The 22,139-nt window shown below is 39.3% G+C and overlaps 1 protein-coding gene across 1 annotated transcript; it reads left to right on the top strand.

Annotated features, from left to right (window-relative positions):
* Nucleotides 1-8,596: 8,596 nt before the first annotated feature.
* On the top strand, nucleotides 8,597-21,679 carry LOC145470647 (uncharacterized). The gene is made up of 12 exons (XM_081454462.1): nucleotides 8,597-8,742; nucleotides 8,928-9,006; nucleotides 9,799-9,843; nucleotides 12,708-13,062; nucleotides 14,165-14,314; nucleotides 15,068-15,196; nucleotides 15,937-16,065; nucleotides 16,623-16,874; nucleotides 17,388-17,714; nucleotides 18,930-19,178; nucleotides 20,428-20,739; nucleotides 21,333-21,679. Exons 4-12 carry the CDS (start codon nucleotides 12,735-12,737, stop codon nucleotides 21,650-21,652), a joined length of 2,196 nt encoding a protein of 731 aa, XP_081310588.1. The 5' UTR covers nucleotides 8,597-8,742; nucleotides 8,928-9,006; nucleotides 9,799-9,843; nucleotides 12,708-12,734; the 3' UTR covers nucleotides 21,653-21,679.
* Nucleotides 21,680-22,139: the final 460 nt, after the last annotated feature.

The following is a 22,139-nucleotide window of genomic DNA, read 5'->3' on the forward strand; positions in this document are numbered from 1 at the left end:
TCCCTAAGACTAAAAGGAGCAGTGCCTCGGCTGATATATCCTGTTTTAATAAGTATGACCTGGAGTTTGTTATAAAGGTGCTTATTTGGGGAGCAGGGATGGCGCAGTGGTGAGAGCGCTCGCCTCCCACCTACGTGGCCTGGGTTCGATTCCGGCACGGTGCCTTATGTGGGTTGAGTTTGTTGTTGGTTCTCGCCTTGCTCCGAGGATTTTCTCCAGGTTCTCCGGTTTTCCTCCCTCCACAAAAACCAACATCTCCAAATTCCAATTCGACCAGGATAGAGGACCTGCATGAAAACCAGCTAAGGCTGATGTGACTTCCTCTATAAATACTGTAATTTAATATCTTGCACTGATAACATGGTTGAAGCTAGTACCCAATGTTTGTTCTCAGTCCTTTGTATAGAACCGCCGGGGTTCCAAACTACGGCAGTTGACTGTAGTTAGATACGCCCGTTTGGTTTCCTAGGCTCCCAAAAAGATAATGCTGACAGAATAAGACCCAGTTGCATGATATTTCACAAAATCGGAGTAGTGAAGCTGAGTTCGGAGAATTTTCTATAGTATGTCCTGTTGTAAAGCATCAACAGCTTCCAGAAAATCGACCTCTCTCTGTCAGACTCCGGGCGTCTCACTTGCTTATCAGTCTTGTTTCAACTAAAGCACCTCTTCGGCTTCAAAAACAGTTATCTCACCGGCTGTAACCCAGAACGTCGCGATCTCATTTCACGCATTTGAAACTTCAGATGTCAAGAAGGTATATAAACCGGGTATATAAATCCACTAACTTCTTTCGTGTTAGAGCTGTTTTCAATTGAGTGTCGTAAAACTAAACCAATTGCTTACCAAATTGGACTACTCAGCCAATCTCAAACCGTAGGGAAAAAGAAGTAATTTCCTGATTACCAGTCGACTCACAATTGAAAACTGCTCTATCACGCGTAACGCAAATTGAACGTTTTTGCCAACAGATCGGATCCCCACGCTGAATACTTATTTTTGGCGCTGTGGTTGTTCTGTTCCCAAGAACTCTTTATACAATATGGTTTCTGTATATATCTGTTTCTTTTTTCAACCGAAATGCTCAGAATTGTTAACCTTTTGTTTCCAATTCAGGTTCTAGTTGCGGTTATACTTCTGCCAGTAAAGCTTTCCTGTTCTCGCTTTACAACAAAGATGGATATAATCCTGTCAAGCTGATTCAGTATCAATATCAGAGTTACGCAATGTACCACTGCTCCAACTACGGACCCACTTTTGGTTATGGCAATGACATCAAAATATCGGACAACGCTTTGAGCAACTCAAATTCGTATACACGGTGCGGCTATACATACTCCGTTCCTTCAGGATATTCAACTAGTAACTGTGGGTTTTTCACCGGAGGCTATGGGTTCACTCCTACTGACATTGAGGTGTTCTACGAAATAGGTGATTAAAAACAGAACATGCTAACTCTCTTTTAATACCGTAATGATTCGATTTAGCGCTCTCTTTCCAAAAAGCGTCCCCTGTCTAACAAGTCCTCCATATTGATTGTCCTTTTCTAATACACGTCCCCTATTCCAACAAGAGGTACCATTACAAAAATGGCATTAAAGACATTGACATAGTAAACACTGACTAGACGAGTGAATAATGTAGTCCGCTTTCTAATTTGAAGGTAATATTGCCGAAGCTATTGAATTGGACTCATCAAGCCCCGCTTGTTACAGTTGTCAAGTCATTTTACCCGTCATTGTTCAATCACATTCCACTGTTTATGTCGTAAACAGAAATATATAAGCGACCCATTCCTAAAGGGCGCCTGCCCTCCAATAAGCCCAAACAAGCCCCCACCCCACCTTTGAGCTACCAAAAGTAAACAGGCGTCCGGGGCCCTAAATCGAATTACTATGGTATTTGTAAACATTATGGTATTATGTAAATTTGCAACTACGACAAGCGATTGGCGTACGAGACTCATGCCACATTGTCATCCATGATCCAAGAACGGTCTCGGTTTAAAATTTTCCAAATCCCTTGATATTATTTAGAGTTACTCGTGCCGGTCACACTGTTGGGTTACATGTTAGAGTTAGAACCACATAAAAATCACGGCTCAGTAGCTTTCATCTGAATGGTCACGCACTAGTATTTGATCCAAACTTAAAAGTTAGAACCACCTTGTACAACATAGTAAACAGTGCCACATGAAAATACTGCTCAATAGCTTTCACCGGAATCATCGCACACTAGTATTTCATCTACAGACGTAAAACTAAGAACCACCTTCTACAACATATTAAACAGTACCACATGAAAGTACTGCTCAATAGCTTTCATTTGAATGGTCGCACACTAGGGTTTCATCCACAGACTTAAAAGTTAGAACCACCTTGTATAGCATAATAAACAGTACCACATCAAAGTACTGCTCAATAGCTTTCATTTGAATGGTCACACACTAGGGTTTCATCCACAGACTTAAAAGTTAGAACCACCTTGTATAGTATGATGAACGTACCACATGAGAGTGCAGCTTGCCTATGCTAGACTTTCATCGATAGATTAATTTTAATGTTAAACTTTGCAGAGTCAATTTTGTGTAAGCCCTTAGCCTTCAAGTAAGACTCCTTGAGTTACTATGGCTACTTAACGTAACATTAGAGCAGAGTAGAAGAAATCTAACAAAGTAGATACGTTTTCATACAAATTGAGTGGTCTTTTAGAAAAAGTATCAAAACTATCAAATTTGTAAATGGTTTTTGGTATGATCACGGATAATAATACTAATTCCATGCAAAAAAATATTTCCTGCAGAAAACGAAAAAAACCTGTCATAATTTTAATAACAAAAGGTGCAAGTTGTAGAATGCGTGTACCTTAGTGACAGCCGTTTTCCCAAGACAGGGGAAAACGGAATTCGAAATTCCAGTTTCGTTTTTCGTTTTACTCACGAGATCGGAAAAAGGAATTCGAGATTCCATTTTCGTTTTCCGTTTTCCTACTACATTGAAAATGGATTCCAACTTCTGTTTTCGTTTTTCGTTTTACCACAGCTTTGGACAACAGAATTCTAATTGTTATTTCCTTTTTTCGTCTTTCGTTTTTTAAGATATTGAAAAACGGAATTTGAACATCGATTGTCGTTTTTCGTTTATGTGTTTTTGTCACTTTTGTATACATGAACCCACAGAAGAATGTTGGTTCTTCCTGTCGCTAACAACAGTAGACCTGGAAACCACATCCTTGATGAAGTCTTTGTTCGCCGTTTTCTCATTGACGAAAATAATAGTTATGAAGACCTTCTCGAGGGAATCAAGACCCGATATGGGGCTGCACAGTAAGTGTAAAAAGGTTTTACAGTCGCCATGATATCAAGAAGAGAGGGTCAGTTGCAGATGGAAGAGTCGATATCCGGTCAGTGTAAAATAAGGACTGCGGACTGCAGACTGCAGACTGCGGACTGCAACTGCGGTAAAATGGAGACTGAGGGTCAAAATGCAGACTGCAGACCATGAGTAAAATACAGACTGGAAACTTTTTAACTGAGTAGTTTCCATCATTGAGAGCTAACCGTAACTGGCAGGCAAACCGGAGCGTTATTTAGGCTAACCGGAGCATTGCAAACTTTCACTACTAGCCTGAATAACCCTGTTTCCGGTTAGAAATCAATAATGGAAATAACACCGTCGATATAAACTTAAAAAGTCTGTAGTCTGCAGTCTGCGTTTTACCCTCAGTCTCCATTTTATGCCCGGTCAGTCCGCAGTCTTCGTTTTACATTGACCGGTCGATAAGAAGAGGGTGCCATATCGGAGGTTCAACTGTATGTTCCAAATCGATCATGACAAGCCTTTGTACTGAAACTTTTTGACTTAATGGTCGGACCTGAATAGCCATTTAATTCCGTGATTTGTGATAGTACAAGCATAATTCCATTTCCTTGCCGATATCGATATCGTGGTAGTCGAAACAGAAGGCTTTTATTAACAGTCAGCTCGATGCGGTTTGTAGCGGGCTGAAAAATTCTTAATATTAGTTTTCTAAAAATATAGCTGCGCAGTTTTTTTTACGTTAATTGTTGTAATCACAACTCCGTATGTATGTACATTCAGTTACATATAGTTAGCTATGACGTCCATTTTGAGGATCGTAAGGGAGGAAAGAATATATACAAACCCAAAGAGCGCTAGCGCCTCCTTAATAGGCTACCGTCTTGAGATAATATAACAGAACACAAAAACGAAAAACGAAAATCGAAGTTCAAATTCTGTTTTCAATGTCTTACGAAAATAGAAGATGAAAAAACGGAAATGACAATTGCAATTCTGTTGTACGAAGTCGTGGGAAAACGAAAAACGAAAATAGAAGTTGCAATTTCGTTTTCAATGTAGCTGGAAAACGAAAAACCGAAAATAAAAGTTCGAATTCCCTTTTCCGATGACGTGGGTAAACGAAAAACGAAACTGGAAGTTTGAATTCCGTTTTCCTATGTCGTAGGAAAACGGTTGGCACTAAGGTACACGTATATTTTGTAGTACCTTGGTCAAGGATACGGGAAGTCGAGTGTAAAAGCCGATCATTCTTTCGTGGGAGTTCATATTCGGCCAAAACTTCCGCTTTTAATTTCTGGAAATCCCAGTTGCGAATGGCACAACATTTTGCGGAATTTCCGTGGAAAAGAAAAACCTCGCTCGCCAGGTATTCCCTACTTTTCGAAAATATCTACGTTCCATTCAATTTTGCTCCCGGAATTCAGTTCGTATTTCGCAAATGCAGCTTTCATTTAATATAACTTGTATTATCTGGAAACTTTTGGCCAAGTTTCCAAAGTTCTGTAATTTATGGTTGATTAGAAAACGATAAATCCCAGACAAAAAAGTTGGGACACGAAGCAAGTTCTCCCCTCCCCCACCTACAATGTTCATAACCAGGTGATTTTTCTCCCTTCTTGTTGAGAAAACGTAACATTTTCCAACATTGATTAGAGGGTATAGGGGATACGTGATCCAGCTCAAGCGTCCCAACTACTTTTGTCCGGGACTGAAGCTCTAAGTAGTAATTATGACAAGTTCTATGAAAGCACTATTTGTTACATTTATTGTTCTTATTTACAAAGGTTTTGCATTTAACCACTTAGTTTAGGGATCCAACATAGGTTTCGCGGGATGCGAGATGAGAGTAAAAATGAAGGCGGAATACGGGATGACAGAACTTTTAATGGCGGGATGCGGGATAAAAACAGTTCGGTGAAAACGGGATTTGCTCTTTTTGACAGACGGGATGCGAGATAGTCCTAAGAGCGACGGCGGGATGCGAAATCGACGGCGGGATGCGGAATGTAAAGAGGTAAATTACACATTACAGTCGTTACACGGAGGAACTACGACTCTTTATCAGGCGGAATCGAGATAAACATTCCGACCCGGGCGGGATGGTGCGATTGAGCCAAAAATACTAGCGGGATGCGGGATTGAAAAAACCTATGTTGGACCCTCTTAGTTAGCGAACGGAAGTTTTGCGAGCTGGCTTCATGAGGTTTAAACTTCCGCCGGAGTTTTAAGTTTGCAGTATACAGCTATTTCAATTAACGCGGTCGGAGCAAAGCTTTAAGCTTTCTTTCTCTTCAGACGTCCGGAAACAATGTTCCTTTCGCCACACTTAATTTCAGAATTTTTAACCAAAGGTCGTTTTATAATAGTGAAAGAAAAGATACAGAAAAATGGTCTAATGAGTGGAAAATCTATTGTATCCTTGCTAATACTTCACGAGCAAAGATACAAATTCGTAGATTTCCTCTACACCAACATGCAAACTTTCGACAAATACCCTGACTACTGTTCGGTCTTGTCGCGAAAACATGACGCTTTCATCTGACAACGTCGACTGAAATAGCTGTAAACGTAAAACTTCAAGAGGCATCGCAGTCATCAGTATTTATTCAATACCTTTTTGTAGTGTTTAGCTTTATCAAGCTTAACACATTGACATTAAAATAAAATTAGTATCATTTATTCATTATTTATTTAGTGGAATCTCTCTTTAAGCCCGGGCCAAACGACAACGGCAGAAACGACAGTCGCCTTCTAATCACGAGAGATACACGAGGGTATTTTTTCAACTCTCAGCGAGTGTGGGCAAAACGGGAGAAAACTCTTCGTGACTGGCTAGAAATATTGGAACAGGTTCAAATTCGATAGGAATATACGAGGGTGAACGTGAGTCCCCGATAACGCACGAAGGTTGACGAGAGCCACCGATAACGCACGAAGGTTGACGAGAGTCACCGATAACGCACGAGAGTCGCCATGCAAGAGTTTAAGAGAGTCACTGAGACCCCGTCCACACTGCGCCAGAGGAATTTGAAAACGAAGCTTTATTTCTACGTTTAGCCCTGCCGTCTACACTAATCCGTCACGAAAACGGAGCTTTTCGAAAACGCTTTTCAAATCGGACGAATTGGAAAACGCCGGCTCTTCGTTTCCGCGTGAAAGGAAAAACATTTTGAAAACAGAGCTTTTCGAAAACGATTGCGTCACAATAATCATGTGATTTTCCTGGATGAATTTTCCTCAAACGCAAATCCAAAATGACCGGTGACTGTTACGTTTTTAAATTCCTCCGGCGTATTTTGTCGGTAACCATTTGATGCGTTTTCAGAGTGAAACTTCCGTTTTCAAATTTCTACGCGGCATAGTGTGGACGGGGCATGAGGCGTATATGACTTTCAAGCCAGGCGAGACTCAATGCTTTTTGTCCTTTGGCGCGGGCCCCCTGAGGACCAAAAAAAACAAAAAAAGGAAATTGGTGTTGTTGAAAGGTGGCCTCGATTGTGTGGAGGCCATTAGATAAGATTCACCGTGCTTTTGTTTAAAGTGTTGTAAGCTTTGTAAGGTCAATGTAAATCAGCTGTAAAACTTTGAAGTAAATAAACTGAATTAAACGGTTACTCATTCTCTTCAGATGATTTAGTATCACGCGAGGTCGCGCTCTTCATGTCAAATATGGTAAATTTATTGTTATTTTTTTAATACGGTTTATGTGTACCAAAAATTTCCCACTGTTAAACCAAGAGAGTTAAGACCCACAGTCTTAACGTTTTGACAGAATGTCTGGTCTTTTGTGCGTCGCGGGCGTGTTGCTGAGACATAAATAAAAAGATAAAAAACTAAAAGCCCACTGATTTGTTTCATTTAAACGATTTCCCCTTTTACATACATTCAAAATATATTCCCAATAAAATATTTTTCCCCTGTGCTAACAACAGGTTCTTTGTACAGCCATTTGTCTGTTGCTTCAGTAAAAACCATATACTTTTCCATTTAGAAAGACTCCAGCCTCACCTAAGCTGTTTCGTTCCGTCAATTTATTCTTTTTACAGATTGTTTTTTACTTCTTCAGTCCCAATACATTTTCGCTAATTGTTCCGTGGACATCGCCAAAACAATTTTAAAGCCAAAGCCTGAATTAGAGACCTACACAGGAAATCCTTTGTGTTCATGGGGTACTGCTGTTATGGGAACGGAATGACACTCTAATTAACCACAATACAGTCCAAGAATCTTCTGGGAATTATACCATTCTCATATCTCAAGAATGCTTGCGAACCTACACCCTCCAAAAAAATTTTAGACACTTTTTTCGGGCAAAAATTTCGGACACTTTCCTGAAACATAAAAAACACGTGTTAGACTGAAACTATATCTGTTAGAATGATAGTTTTGGCTTTGCAGATATACCGACGGGAAAATAAGAAAATTTCTATCAATCCGTTACGTATCTTCGGGCCCCTAAACTGTGTCTCAACTAGTTCAGATAAATAGCTCTAAAGCCGCTAGTTTCTTTTATGGAGCGAACTCTGATCGCTCCATAAAAGAAACTGGTGGCTATAGAGCTATTTAAAAGTGTTATACTGTACTATAAACATTTCGGACGATTTTATTTTGGGACAGTTTTTTGTCCGAAATTAAAATCGTCCGAGTTATTTGCAAGTAATTTATGTTGGGTTACATGTACAGGGCCAGGGTCTCCCAAAGGGTTTATTTTTCTCTTTCAACTTGTATTTTTCTTTTGTTTATTTACTTGAAGCAGGAGCCCGTTGATCCTGGTTGAAGATTCGGGTTGGAAAACTAAGCAGAGGCGTGTTATATCTCAGCTAAACTCGATTCTGAGAAGTCTTACAAGACCCTTTGAAGTTTTCGTCTTCGGAATGTTGAGAAATTCCAGTAAGACGTTTTGTCACCGTTGAATTTTGAAATTAAGCTTCTATGAAACCGAATAATATAATTAGTTCGCTTGTAAAACGGTACAACTGAAACATTTAATTGCGTTGTTTTACCCCATTTAATTATCAAATGCTCTCTCTCGAAATAAGCTTTCTGTCATTACTGAAATCTTTTATAGGTGAAAAAGATTAATTTTTAGACTTCTGTGTAAAAACCGTTGATGTTAAAAAAAAATGTTCCCGGGTCGAAGCCGGCAAGAAACCTGTTAATTTAAAATCCAGACATTTCACAAGCATATGGTATATTAGCTATTTTTATTGAAATTTCAATAGATGAGCATCTTAATCATGCGACAATTCATTACCCATCAGAAATAGTGTCTGTAAAGTAGGTAAACATGAGCATTATATTGCAGTCACCTGCCATTTAGTAGGAGGACTTGTCCACTGAAAATTCAAAAGCTTTTCTCTCCATTTAGCTGTGTTTGACTTTTGACAAGAGCTCACGACCAAAAGGAACAACTGAAGAGAAGGTGGGCAAAACAGCTTTTTACTGAGTATGCCTCTCCTAGCATTAACCAAAATGGATTTAGTAGCTAGTGATTTGCAGTTACTCGTCCTTAAACCCATTAGCTTTTCGTTTATAGCATGCTGTGGTAATTACTCACGGAAAATGCCCCTAATTTATATACGACAACAAAATTTTCATATTTTTCAGAGATACACAACGTTCATTGTCTATAACATAGCACAGGCGAAAAGAAAAGGAACAAGCTTTATACGGTTTCATAAGTCTCGTAAGTGTTAAACTAGAATTGTTATGTATTTAGACTCTATAGTTGCAGCAACAAAACAGACGGCATAAACTTTCCAGCTGTATTTCCATCAAGGACACATACAGCTACGGAACAATCCTATATGAAAACGTCGGGGATGTTCGTCGTCTCGCTTTGGGGTGTAAATCAAGGATTTTGGTCTCACTTGGAGTGTTCAGGACGAAATGCCACTAGTTGTAGCTGTCAATACATCTTTTAGGGTGCACTCGAAGAGATGACGATTTGCGCAGCTCTCTAGCTAGCTGTCGAGTCCGATCTACAAGCCCGGGCTCCTTTCCCGAACAGCAGATGAAAAAATTTCCAGTACCACCATGAAATCCCTGGTTTCTACACAATGATATAATCATCCCTTCTTCGTTTTAAGTAGCATCTTTTAGAGGTCAAATAAAGCTCGAGACACGCCCATATTTGTCTGCTTTAGCTAAATTCAATTTTTTTTGGCGAGTATTACCGACGTTTTCATATGGGCGCCACCCCTTTCCGCGCTAGAGCCTCTGTTTAAAAAGAAAACAGCGAGACTTTATTTTGCTCTTGACCAAATTATGACAGAAAACATTCACGTTGGAGCAGCTGTTTTTAAGCATGTTTATCGCCCATTTTGGCCAATACATTGAAATATTTCGAATTGTCAAAACGAGTCTGTGGCATAGTTTGTGACACGCTGAAAAAGGCGCAGTGACGAGACACGATAAACAAGCAATTATTCAAAACAGCACAAAGGTGTTGAAAAAAAGTGTATTTTTTCCCCTTCAGTTTGAACCCAGGACTGCGGACAGAAGTACACTCTTTTCCATTTCTGTAAGTCAATGGATCATATTTATTCCTCGAAATAAATGCCGACAAAATTTATTTAAAATTTATAAATGCGGACACATACGACTTCCCATTTCTCCAAAGCCCGGAAATGGAATTGTGAATCAATTAACCCAAAGCGAGTTGGAATTGTGCGTGCGCAAGCTTCTTCTTTCTTAATCAATGATGTTAAATCTGCGATTTTAATTCTTCGTTGCGTTGAAGATTAGCGGAGAATTTCAGGCTTGCTTCAGCTTATTTATACTTATTTATAAGAACTACGTTACATGACTGACTCCTTTTGTTGTCACGTTTGTTAAAAGCAATTAAGTGCTATTGACAGGTGCTTTTCCATAAAAGAAAGCATTGAATACACTTCCCTTTTTAACTATGTTTTGCAAAAAAAAGCTAGAGCAATGTCATCGGACCTCAGATGAACGAAACAAACAAGTATATAACAATATGCAATACAATATGCAATACAATACAAGTATATAACCCCATGCAATACAAAATCAACGGTCACTACATAATAAAAATATTATTTACCTTTTCACGCGGGTAAGTAAGTTATACATCCGCAAAACTTCACAAATGAAACCGAAAAGCCACAAATACTTTAATTCATCAGTTATATTGAAAAACAACATTTGATCGTGTTTTTTGGATTCGTAAATTCGATCAATATCTTGTCGTAGGAAAAAGAAAACTAAGCTTTTTAGGTCATTGAAACTGGAAAATGACAAACAGTGTTTTTGTAATTTACCGAAAAATAGTTCAAACGAAGTAGAGGTTCGATATATAAATGAGTTAAAACCACAAAATGACATCTCCCTGATGAATTCTAATTTTACTCAACTTACAAAGTTTTCCTTTTTTATTTTTAATAATTCAAAAGAAAAACTTATTGCAAACCTTAACTGAAAGCAATTCCATGAAAAACACGTCCTGAGTCACAATTTAGAACTTAACTAAATATGGTTTTTAGCAACGTAAGTTTAGTTCGCGAATTAAGTAGAAACAATATATTTTCGCTTTTCCAAGCTAAAGCCATTAACGGAAAAGGTGCCGTTTAATTATTAACATTTGTTGACACAGCGAAAGATTCTTTCCTCCTTTTAAATTTTGTTCAAGAGTATGCCTCTTTTTGTTGTAAATAGCACTTTCAGGACCTAATTCAGTACTAATGAATTTTTTCAGCTGTGCGGAAGAGTAGTTGAAGTTTGGTTGAAGGATTAATCAGCCCGAGGTGAATTTGCCGAAAAAAATGCTGAGTTATCAATTTAATCTTTTCACACATATTATTATGATAAAAGTTGAACAAGAGTCCAGGATGCGCATTTCTCAGGCCGGATAAATTTGAAAACGAAGCTTTATTTCTGCGGTTAGGCCTACAGTGCACATTAATCCGTCACGAAAATGGAGCTTTTCGAAAACGCTCTTCAAGCCAGGAATTTGAAAACGCCGGCTTTTCGTTTTCGTGTGGACGGAAAACATTTTGAAAACGGAGCTTTTCGAAAACGATGGCCTCACGATAATCATGTGATTTCCCTGACTGACATTTCTTCAAATGCAAATCCAAAATGGAAAAATGAACGTTAATTGTTGCGTTTTTAATTGGGGCCTGTCATATCCCTTTGTGTCGTTGCGTTTTCAATGTGTTCTCCTTAGTCAAGAATGACTCTCCATCATATATTCTGTTATCAAGGCGAATCTAGGTGGTTTAGTCCAAGCGCACTTATAGCACTTAGAAATCTGCTTTTCAAACTTTGTTTTACAAAACAACCTTCCTTTATGGGTGAAGAAGTGAATACGACTATTAATTTCACAGGCAAAACGAAATTAACGGACATGACTTAATGAACCAATAATATTTACAAACCTTTTAGCCCGGGCGTATGGTGTATTCAATTTTTAATATAGATCGAACTTTCACAAATGGAAAAAGCCACAAATATGCAGAACTGTAAATAGCTTCATTTCACTGATAAACAACGGGTTTATAATTAAGCAGTCTTATTAGCAGATTTTGTGCTTCATCCATTTTGTGTCAGAACAAAACTAAACTTTTAAGTCTTTTAACATTGTCAAAACTCGTTGAGTAGAGAAAGTATTCAAACTGAAATAATTAACTGTATTGTTTTTATTCAGTATAACTAATTTTAAATAAACGAAACGTCAGTAAAATAAAATAGGACCACAAATTGGCGACTTTCTTGAACTTAAAATCAGTCTCCGTTTTCCTGGATGTAGGGGAATTTCGCCGAAACGTCGATAAATATATTTGTGGTCATGTTTCTTTTCATGTTTTTGACATCAATTTAACTGAACAGGTCCATTAATTTAATTTGTTCTTTTTTTCTAGTTCAGAACCAGTTTTTATTGAAGTTATATAGCCCAGGGCGAAAATTTTTTCCCGAGAGTCACTTCCATCAAAGTTTTCTATGAAATTTTCCTCAATTCGTTCAGGAAGTAAAGAAGTTAAGTTTCGTGGGGAAAATATATTTTATTTAACAAATAAAGAAGCCTAAGCCGTGTATTACACTGTGATAAAACTGACACGACGGGCATTTGAGAATACGAGGGAAATATAGAAAACACGAGCCGCAGGCGAGTGCTCTCTACATTTCTCGAGTGTTCTCAAATGTCCGGAGTGTTTTACGAACAAGTTCTCGAAGGTGATTAATCTTGATGACAAGGCACCGTTTCCACATACTAAGTTTGTTGGGTAAAATTAAAATTTCAAAAAATAAATTTGTTATAGAATATTATTTAAGTTTTTTAAAAAAAAATGTCATGCGCTAAATTGCCAAATGATTTCAAACTATCAAAGCACACTCACAATTATTTTACATTGTGTTGATTTTAAGGACTGTCTTGCCAAGGAGTCGAGCGTAATGGCTTTTGTCAAAAAGCTTTTTTACCTAGCAGCTGTGCTTGGAGTATCGCAACTGTTTTGTAACGTGGAGGCACAGCAATGTAGCAGACAAAGTCGAAAAGAAGCTTCCCAGTTTGGCATGATGTTTCAGAGACACATCTTCAAACGGATGACGGATCCTTCGTATGTTTGTGTTAAGGAGTGTCGCCTTGACTTACGGTGCCAAAGTTTCAACTACGTTATTTCCAAAGAGATGTGTGAATTGAACAATCGCACCAAGGAAGCGAGACCTGAAGATTTTGTTCCAGACCCTGACAGATATTACTTTAGACGAGACTTTGGTAGAGGTAACTAATCATAGTTTTATCAAGTTCCTTTCTTACCCGGTTTAGTGAATTTCTCGTTTCTCGATTTAAGAAAAGAGGCACATCATGCATACGTTGGTAATACGAATTGCAAAATTATCATGATGAAAAAATATATGCAATAACGATTGAAATTGTCGGACACTTCGGATGAATGTTGGAAATTCTCTACATCTTGACGAGCCTTTACATCACCTTGGGAAATCGTCGGAATTCGTCGGGTCATCTTCGGAAATTTTGTAGGTCTTCGGTTAAACTTTGGAATCTTTGTAGGTTGTCAAAAAATCTCTGGGAATCCTTCGAATAAACCGATCAAAATGCATTAATTATTCTGCTCTCTACGCTTTAAACGTATATGAAATGATGTCGATATATAGATAACATCCTCAGTATGATTCAAGAATCACACGGGAACTGTAACACACCTGGTTAATATCACGGATTATTATACGGTTGTACATTTGTTTCACAAGGACTGGGAACTACCAAATTCACGAATTTGATCGGCTAAAATCGATATTGACCACGGTCTAGATTTTCCCATTTAGACCGGCACCTAAATCGGTTACATTTTGCGGTGAAAAAGCTGTAAACTAAAATACAAAAATGTTGACTATTTCCTTAAAAAACTATTAGTGGAAGTGCCAAAACGCCTGATGAGAAAAAAAATATTAAAGAGGACGAGCAAACTTTGGCCGATTTAAGTTCAGCTCATCGCGGTTCGCAAGGAAAATGCCAGCTAGTACAAACCAGTTACATTAGAAGAATCAAATTTTTCTTTTGTGCCATATAATAAACATCTTATTAACCGAGCTTAGTCCGTCTGTATGGGAGAATCTTGATCTCGGTCTTGCATACAGACCGAACGCAGTGAGGTCTGTACTCACGACCTTGGTCAAGATTCTCCCATACAGACCGACTAAGCTCGGTTAAACAAAAATGTATGAATTCCTTCATCGAGCCAAATTTTGCTCGTTAAAGACTAAGAATGGTCAATTGGACCGATTTATGGCGAAAAAGAAAGTTTTGGAGAAAATTTGTGCTTTTCTTTAATAAGAGCTAATGAATAATATTCGCTTTCCAGTCCCCCTCGGTTCCATTCCTGAACTGCCTGCTGAATCGTGCCATGAAATCAAAGCGAGTGAAGGAGGACAAGCCGTCAGTGGAACATACTGGTTTTATTCTATTGTACCAGACAACGTTGCACTTGCATACTGTGACATGAAAACCGAAGGTAACTTTACCCAGTTTTCTTTTTTTGTCGCTGTTTTGAGGTGTCCAGTTGCACACAGCTTTTGCAGCAAAATGAGGAAAAAAGTTACGAAACATTTTACATGGTTTTTACACGTAACAATAAAAAATGTATTTTTGATTATGACAAGGTCTTTTTCTAACCCTGACGTCTTATACAGATATCTAGATTTTTTTGCAGTATTTAACAAGAGGAAATCGTCTATTTGTAGCGCTAGAGTCAAGGAAATTCAAGGTCGGGGTTCTTTTAGACTTAAAATAGTAATTACCATTTACAACAACCTCTCTGGGAAACTTTGGGCAAAATACATTAATTTGATTCCAAGGTGGGCTACTTTCAAATTTCAATATTTAGACTTCAGACCTCTTATTATGCACATTCACTACTGGTAAAGACTATAAAATTAACTTCAAATTGAAGGAAACCCGAAAGTAACAGTTTTCTAAGATAGAGATATTAAATAAACCATAAAGAAACAAGGATGGTCTAGAATGGAGAAGACTGACACGGTTTACAAAAGAAGAACTTCAAAAAAATAGGCTAAACTTTTCAATATGAGCAAACCGTGAAGTAGGTCCTTTAACTAGGAACATTTGTAGTCTTTACCCTTAAAATGGTAGCTTGACTTGATAATATGGACCTCTATGAGACTCCAAAATCAGAGGTGTTGTTAACGAATTCTATCCATTTCAAAATCTTAAAAAAGATGAGTGTATTTTGCTATCCTTCCCTCAGACCTGGACGAATGCAATTCCTCAGTTCCTGTTTGTCACGAGAGTGCCACGTGTCAGAATACCATTGGTTCTTATCGCTGCTTATGTAACAGGACTGGGTTTATTTATCAGGATGGAAAAGGTTGCGTTGGTAAGTATAACATGACTTGGTCAGCCTAGTGCTGCCTGAACTCGACCTTTTCAAATAAAGTAAGTACGTAGGTATGAATTCTTGTCCACGGTTTTGGCAAACTCTAAACAGCAGTCTCAGAATCTCATATCTTGTGTTATAATTTTTTACTTCGCTCGAATTTAAAGGAGCTCAGTTACGTTATTTTGAGTCATTTTGGCCACGTACAAAATTGAATCTAAATTGAAGGAAACCTGGAAATATAAATTTACTAAGATAGAAAAACACAATAGAGATAATAATCAACCATAAAGGAGCAAGGATGGTTAAGGATGGAGGAGATTGACACGGATTACAAACGACGAACTTGAAAAATTTAGGCTAAACTTTTCAAGATGCGCAAACCGTGACGTAGGCCACTTAAGTGCTAGCTGACAATCCCTCGATTACCACTCGTTTATTGATCTTTACACCTGTTGTACAAAGCAAACTAACTACAGGCTGCGTCAGAGGTTTCGCACTAAGGCAAGGCTATAGCAAAGTGCTATAGCAAAGTTGAACAGGAAAACGAATTTAATCATTTCGATAAGAAAATGAGTACTTGAAAAGAGCGGAAATAAAGTTATCAACAGTCGTTATATCTGATAATCTTCGACAAACTTCGGAAGACAATCGTAAAGATTCGTTTTATCCCTTCGGATCATCGTGGAAAATCTTCGTCCACAAGTCACCTTTGGCGCTTCTTTTCCTTTGCTTTATAGATGTTGATGAATGTGCCGACGGGTCACATGATTGTGACGTCAATGCCGACTGTAACAATACTGCGGGATCCTACATATGCTCGTGCAAACCAACATATTTCGGAAACGGAAAATACTGTACAAGCTTCCGTGAGTTTTTAGTCTGTCATATTTGCAATCATATTATAAATTAATAAACGAACCCTTCTGTCCTAGCTTTATAATCTTGGGATAACTTTTGTTCGCTACGTGCACCGTGTGGGGGTGAGCAAAACATCAAGATATATTTTTGTCTCATACAAAAACTAGGCTTTTGTGGGTGGGCCATGTTCGCGGGGGCCTCATGGTTAGTGCGCTCGACTCCGGATCGACCGGTCTTGGTTCAAGTCCTAGCCGAGGACATTGTGTTGTGTTCTTGGGCAAGACACTTTACTCTCACAGTGCCTCACTCCATCCAGGTGTATAAATGAGTACCGGCGAACTTAATGCTGGGGGTAACCCTGCGATGGACCAGCATTCCATCCAGGGGGGAGTAGAAATACTACTAGTTGCTTCATGCCACAAAAACCGGGATAAGCTCTGGCCTGATGGGCCAATTGGCCCGTATTCCCACTTAACCTTTTTACCATAATTTGCTAATTTATTTAAGATGGCTCCTGCTTTTTCTTTTGACTCAAAGCCTCACTTTGCTATTCTCTCTTACCCAGGCGGCCTCGGTTCATCCGTTATTCTTGCTGGTCTCGATCGCAAAAATTACACCGAGAAGCTGATTTCCTTTTTGGACCCAGTCCTCCTGAGCTCACAGCGTAGTGGGTTTGTGCGGTGCTGGCATGCCAAGACTGACGGCTCGGCTGCATCGATATTCCACGACAACTGTGATGGAAAGGGACCCACCTTGACCATCATTAAGTCCGGCAACTACACATTTGGTGCATATACCGACGTGTCCTGGCATAGCAGTAAGTAGCAATTAGACAGTTGTTTTCTTTTTTTAAATTTGGTGGGGGTGTGCGACCCGCTTCACAAAACCCATACCCTATTTATGACCAAAGTCTGCGATTTTCCCTACCCTATTTACGACATGACCAAAAGTCCGATACCTCATTTAAGACCAGACCCTTGAATCAATACCTTGTTTCAGACCTGCCTTATAATTAGTTCCCTAGTTCAGACCAAGGTTAAAGGCAATGTTTATATGCATTTAGTGGAAGGATAGCTTTTTCTATAAGACATACCCGATCTAAGACTAGAGTTCAAAAACCATACCCTATTTGGGACCTAAATGGCCAAAATCTATACTCTATTTACGACAAAAACTGCTAAAAAGCCATACCCTGTGGAGCCGCACATACCTGTATAGCCCATATAAGGAAGTGACCCCCCTCCCCGTCCGGGCAATACAATTTCCTTTCATCAGTGTCTGTTTACAGCCGAGGTATTCAGAATGTTTCAAACGTTTCTCTTCATTTCAGCTCCTTGCGACTACTCTACAGCCAGTAAAGCTTTCATCTTCTCGCTTTACAACAGCAAAGGATATAATCCTGTCAAGCTGACCCAGTATCGAAATCAGGAAAAAGCAATGTATGGTTGTTCCAGTTACGGACCCATTTTTGGTCATGTTCAAGTTAGTTATGGCCATGACATCTTCATATCGGACAACGCTTTGAGCAACCAACATTCTTATACCCGATGTGGCTCTACGTACTCCGTTCCCCCCGGATATGTAACTGGTTACTGTGGATTTTTCACTGGAGGCCGATATTTCACTCCTACTGACATTGAAGTGTTCTACGAAATAGGTAATAAATATTCGCAAATAAAGCGGCTTCAACCAAAGTAATCACTACAATAAGCGACTGGCTGACGATGCTCGCACCACGCTGTCGTCCAATCAGAAGTAATCTAAGATCAGAACCAATCGCAACTCGCTCGTACACAGCTCTCGCACACCTTTTCCCGCTCTTCTGCTTCTGCTTCTGCGCGCTCAGCTACATGTATTTGGTTCTGGTTTGATTGGTTCACTTGATAATTCCTCGTGTAACCTGTTTTTCAGCATAAACGCTACAATTTCTTTCAGATGCCTGCCTCTGTCAGTACAATCAATTGCAGTATACTTCATAGTTGTGGGAGGCGCGGTGGCCTCATGGTTAGTGCGTTCGTCTCCGGATTGAGCGGTTCGGGTTCGAGCCCTGGCCGGGGACGTTGTGTTGTATTCTTGGGCAAGACACTTTACTCCCACAGTGCCCCTCTCCACCCAGGCGTACAAATGGGTACCGGCGAACTTAAAGCTGGGGATAACCCTGCTATGGACTAGCATCCAATCCAGGGAGGAGTAGAAATACTCCTAGTCGTTTCATACTACAGAAACTGGGATTAGCTCCGGCCTGATGGGCCACTTGGCTCGTATGCAGACTTTACCTTATCTTATAGAGTGAAGCCGTAGATTTTCGACTATGTTGCAAAGATTTTTGACTTGTTTGGTGAGACTTTCAAAACTTTCAGATATTATCCCAAGGTCTTTATCATTTCGGAACATGAGCATGTCTGCCGTAGTTTGGAAAAGACGTGAGAATGTTTCCAGGAAAGATGCAAAGTGTTTTTTATCATATCGTAAACACATCTTATTTGAAACTCATTTTGCCGAATCAGTATGTCAAATTTCATTAAAAGACATTAAACGACCAGTTACTAAAAAATTCCGGAAATTTCGGTCAGAATGTAAATGGTAAGACAATTTTGGCTCGACCGAACGGGAAATTTCATAATTCTCAACAGAAATTTCCGACTGGAAAACATGCTTATTACCATTGGCAATCTTTCACCGCCATCTTGGAATATAATCAAGTTGAACTTGTCCTGGTCTCTTTTGGTAAATTGGTTTTTCTTGAGTAAATGGTAAATCGTCAATCGGAACGGAACTTACCAGCGGGCATTTTTGGTAAACAGCTAAGAACTACGAATTCATTTGCCTTTATCTCACTTCAAAATACCACAAATTTTCTTTTATTCTACAGGGGGCCTTGGTGCATCGGACATTCTTGGAAGCCTCGATTTCGGCAAATACTTGGGAAAGCTTATTTCTTATTTAGATCCAGTCGTCCCGGATGCATTCCGCAGTGAGTTTGTGCGGTGCTGGCATGCAAAGACTGACGGCTCGGCTGCATCTACATTCCACAACAACTGTGACGGAAAGGGACCCACTGTGACGATCATTAAGTCCGGCAGCTACATATTTGGTGGATATACTGATCTTTCTTGGCAAAGTGAGTAATTTTGAGAAAGTTTTCAGTCTGAACTGTCTTCGTTTCTTAGGCCTTCTGGACAAATGTGAAACCTTGTCATTGTTATCAGTTTTCTTCCTCAGCCAGAACATGTCGATGTCATTCATGCAACGATAAGTTATCGCTTAACACTAATATAATCTTATAACTCTTTCAAGCATCATGCGAAACACCTTTGAAATCCTCTCGACTTGCGCCTTTGTTGCGCTATGACTGCATTTTTCTGGTCTACCTAACTTATTACATGAAATTTTCGCGACACGTTTATTTCGCGAGTTTGAGGTGCGCACATTTCGCGACACTTAAATTTTGCGATTTTGCAAGAATTTTGTACTTTGAATCACTTTAACTTCGCGTTTTTGAGTAACACACAATTTATTTCCTTGGCAATTTTACTTCAACATGTCCTTGAATTTAAAAAACCGACTTTATCAAAGGTACAATCACGTCAAAATTAACAAAAACGCAACGGCGATCCTATATCTCAAAAGTAAGTCACTTCATTTTCGCGACACTCATTGTTCGCGTCACTTTAATCTCGCGATATTTTTAAATCGCGAAATTCGCGAAATTAACGTGTCCCGATAATTTCATGTAATAAGGTATTTTTGTTATATAAAAATATATCCATTAACACGATTTCTTTTACTGTGCTATTTGTTTCAGTTGATCGTTAGTCCTTCGTGCGTGAGCGAGTACGGGGGAACTCCCATTTGAGAAGGTCGGGGATGTTCGTCGAAAAATTGAATTTTACAACCTCTAAAGGAGACCACTTTGGGCGTTGCTCGAGCTTTTATTGGATGCCTGAAAGATACCACTTAAAACGGAATAGGTTCGATTACCAGCCGCTGATCAGGCAAGGAGCCCGCGCTAGTAGACCTGACTCGAGAGATCGGCGCAAATCGACCCTAAAAACTATTGTTGTTGTTATTGTTTCTTCGAGTTTACACTAAAAAATACTTTGGCAGCTAAAAATAGTGGCGTTTCGTCGTAAACGACGTAAGCGAGACCAGAATCCTTCAGCAAAACAACGAGGGTCCCCGACCTTTTCATTTGGGAGTTCCCCTGGGGATGCGGGTAGAACACCGCGAAAAAAATGGCCCGTGGGATTTCGCGCGGCCTTTTTTTCCTCGAGGTTTATTCACGGTCACGCTCGACGGACTAAGCGAAAGAGAGACTACACGTAGTCTAGTTGATTGTCAGAATGTTTAGACGCTTATTTTCATCTTAGATTCTGGCGGTTATACTTCAGCTAGGAAAGCTTTCATCTTCTCGCTCTACAATGTCAAAGGATATAATCCTGTGAAGTTGACTCAGTATCAAAATCAGCAGTATGCAATGTACACTGAGCCCAATTACGGCCCCAACTTCGGTTACGGGCCTGATATCTACATATCGGACAACGCTACGGCCAACCAAAATTCTTCTACCCAGTGTGGCGGAACCTACTCCTTCCCCTCCGGATATTCAAATGCTGGCTGTGAATTTTTCACTGGAACCAGTCATTTCACGCCAACTGACATTGAAGTGTTTTACGAAATAGGTAATAAATTCGTGTTTCTTTGTTGGGTTGATGTAATACTTGCGACAGTTATTGGTTTTAGATAGGAGTTTGACATTTGCATTCAGTCTTGTGAAGCTACATGTGGCTATTACAACGGATGAACAGAAGACCTCAAAATCTGACTGTTTTGCTACTGCGAAACGGCTGTATTAGAAGGATTGTGCCCAGCTGAGTTTGGTGTATTTCATTTAGTTTTGTCAAATACTCGCTATAAAACTAAATGTTAGCGAAGACATTACTTCTATGGATCTAAATAACAAAGCCATAGCTTTATTACAAACAAATGCTTCTCCCAGGCGTTATAATTAAAGATGACAATGCAAGCAGACGATACAGACTTTGAAAACTGTTCAGCCTATAACATGTTTCAAAAACTCATTTCGCCATCCGTTTAAATCTTCTTCAATTTCTGTCCATCCGTGCCTTGTTTTGTATAAGTTGTGTTACTGAAATATTCCCTCACTGTTTTCAGTGGTTAGGTTTTATATTTCCCCCAATTCAGCGGTCATTTTCGTTCGCCTAAATTTGGCTAAAATCAATGTCACAGCTAACCTCTTGTTCCTCGTACCCAGGCGGCCTCGGTGCATCTGTTATTCTTGGCGATCTCGATCACAGCAAATACTTAGGGAAGCTGATAACTTACTTAGACCCAGCTCTCCTGAGTGCATCCCGTAGTTACTTTGAGCGATGTTGGCATGCTAAGACAGACGGCTGGGATGCGTCAACATTCCACAGCAACTGTGATGGAAAGGGACCCACTGTGACCATTATTAAAGTTGGCCAATACATATTTGGTGGATATACCGATACGTCTTGGCTAAGTACGTATATACTTATCATTATCATTCGATGTATTTGCTTCCTTTTCATTGGCCGAGAGCCCACCAAGTGACCTTCAAATAACTGCCTGCAAATAATGGTCTGCTCATGCGTAATACCGTGTAAATGCAAATAATAGTTCTACTCATGTGTAATTGTAACCACACTCTTAAGTGGGAAACGGCAGGTCGCTTTCCTGAGCGATCAGACGGAGAGTGATTTAAAAATGAAAACAAACTTGGTGAGCGAATAAAAAAGCAATTATTGATCTCCGATATCGCAAAATATCGTGATTCGTGTCTCGAAGATCAATTATTGATCTGCTCGCCACTGACAAATCACCATATTTTGCTCAATCTCGTCCAATAATTTTTCATTATTTTGCTGGGCCTTATGAACAAGTATTCTTGCTTCTGTTGGTGTTGCTGTGGAGAAACATTATGCTTTTAATTTGATCGATATTAGTTCGTTCCCTTGTGGTTGTTGTTGTGTTAAATGAACGTTGTTTTCGCATGGTTTGTCGATTTACCCCTGTAGTCAGTAAGGACCTCAGGATAAAG

Source organism: Orbicella franksi, chromosome 15 (assembly GCF_964199315.1).
Source record: "Orbicella franksi chromosome 15, jaOrbFran1.1, whole genome shotgun sequence".
In the NCBI taxonomy this organism is placed as follows: Eukaryota; Metazoa; Cnidaria; class Anthozoa; order Scleractinia; family Merulinidae; genus Orbicella; species Orbicella franksi.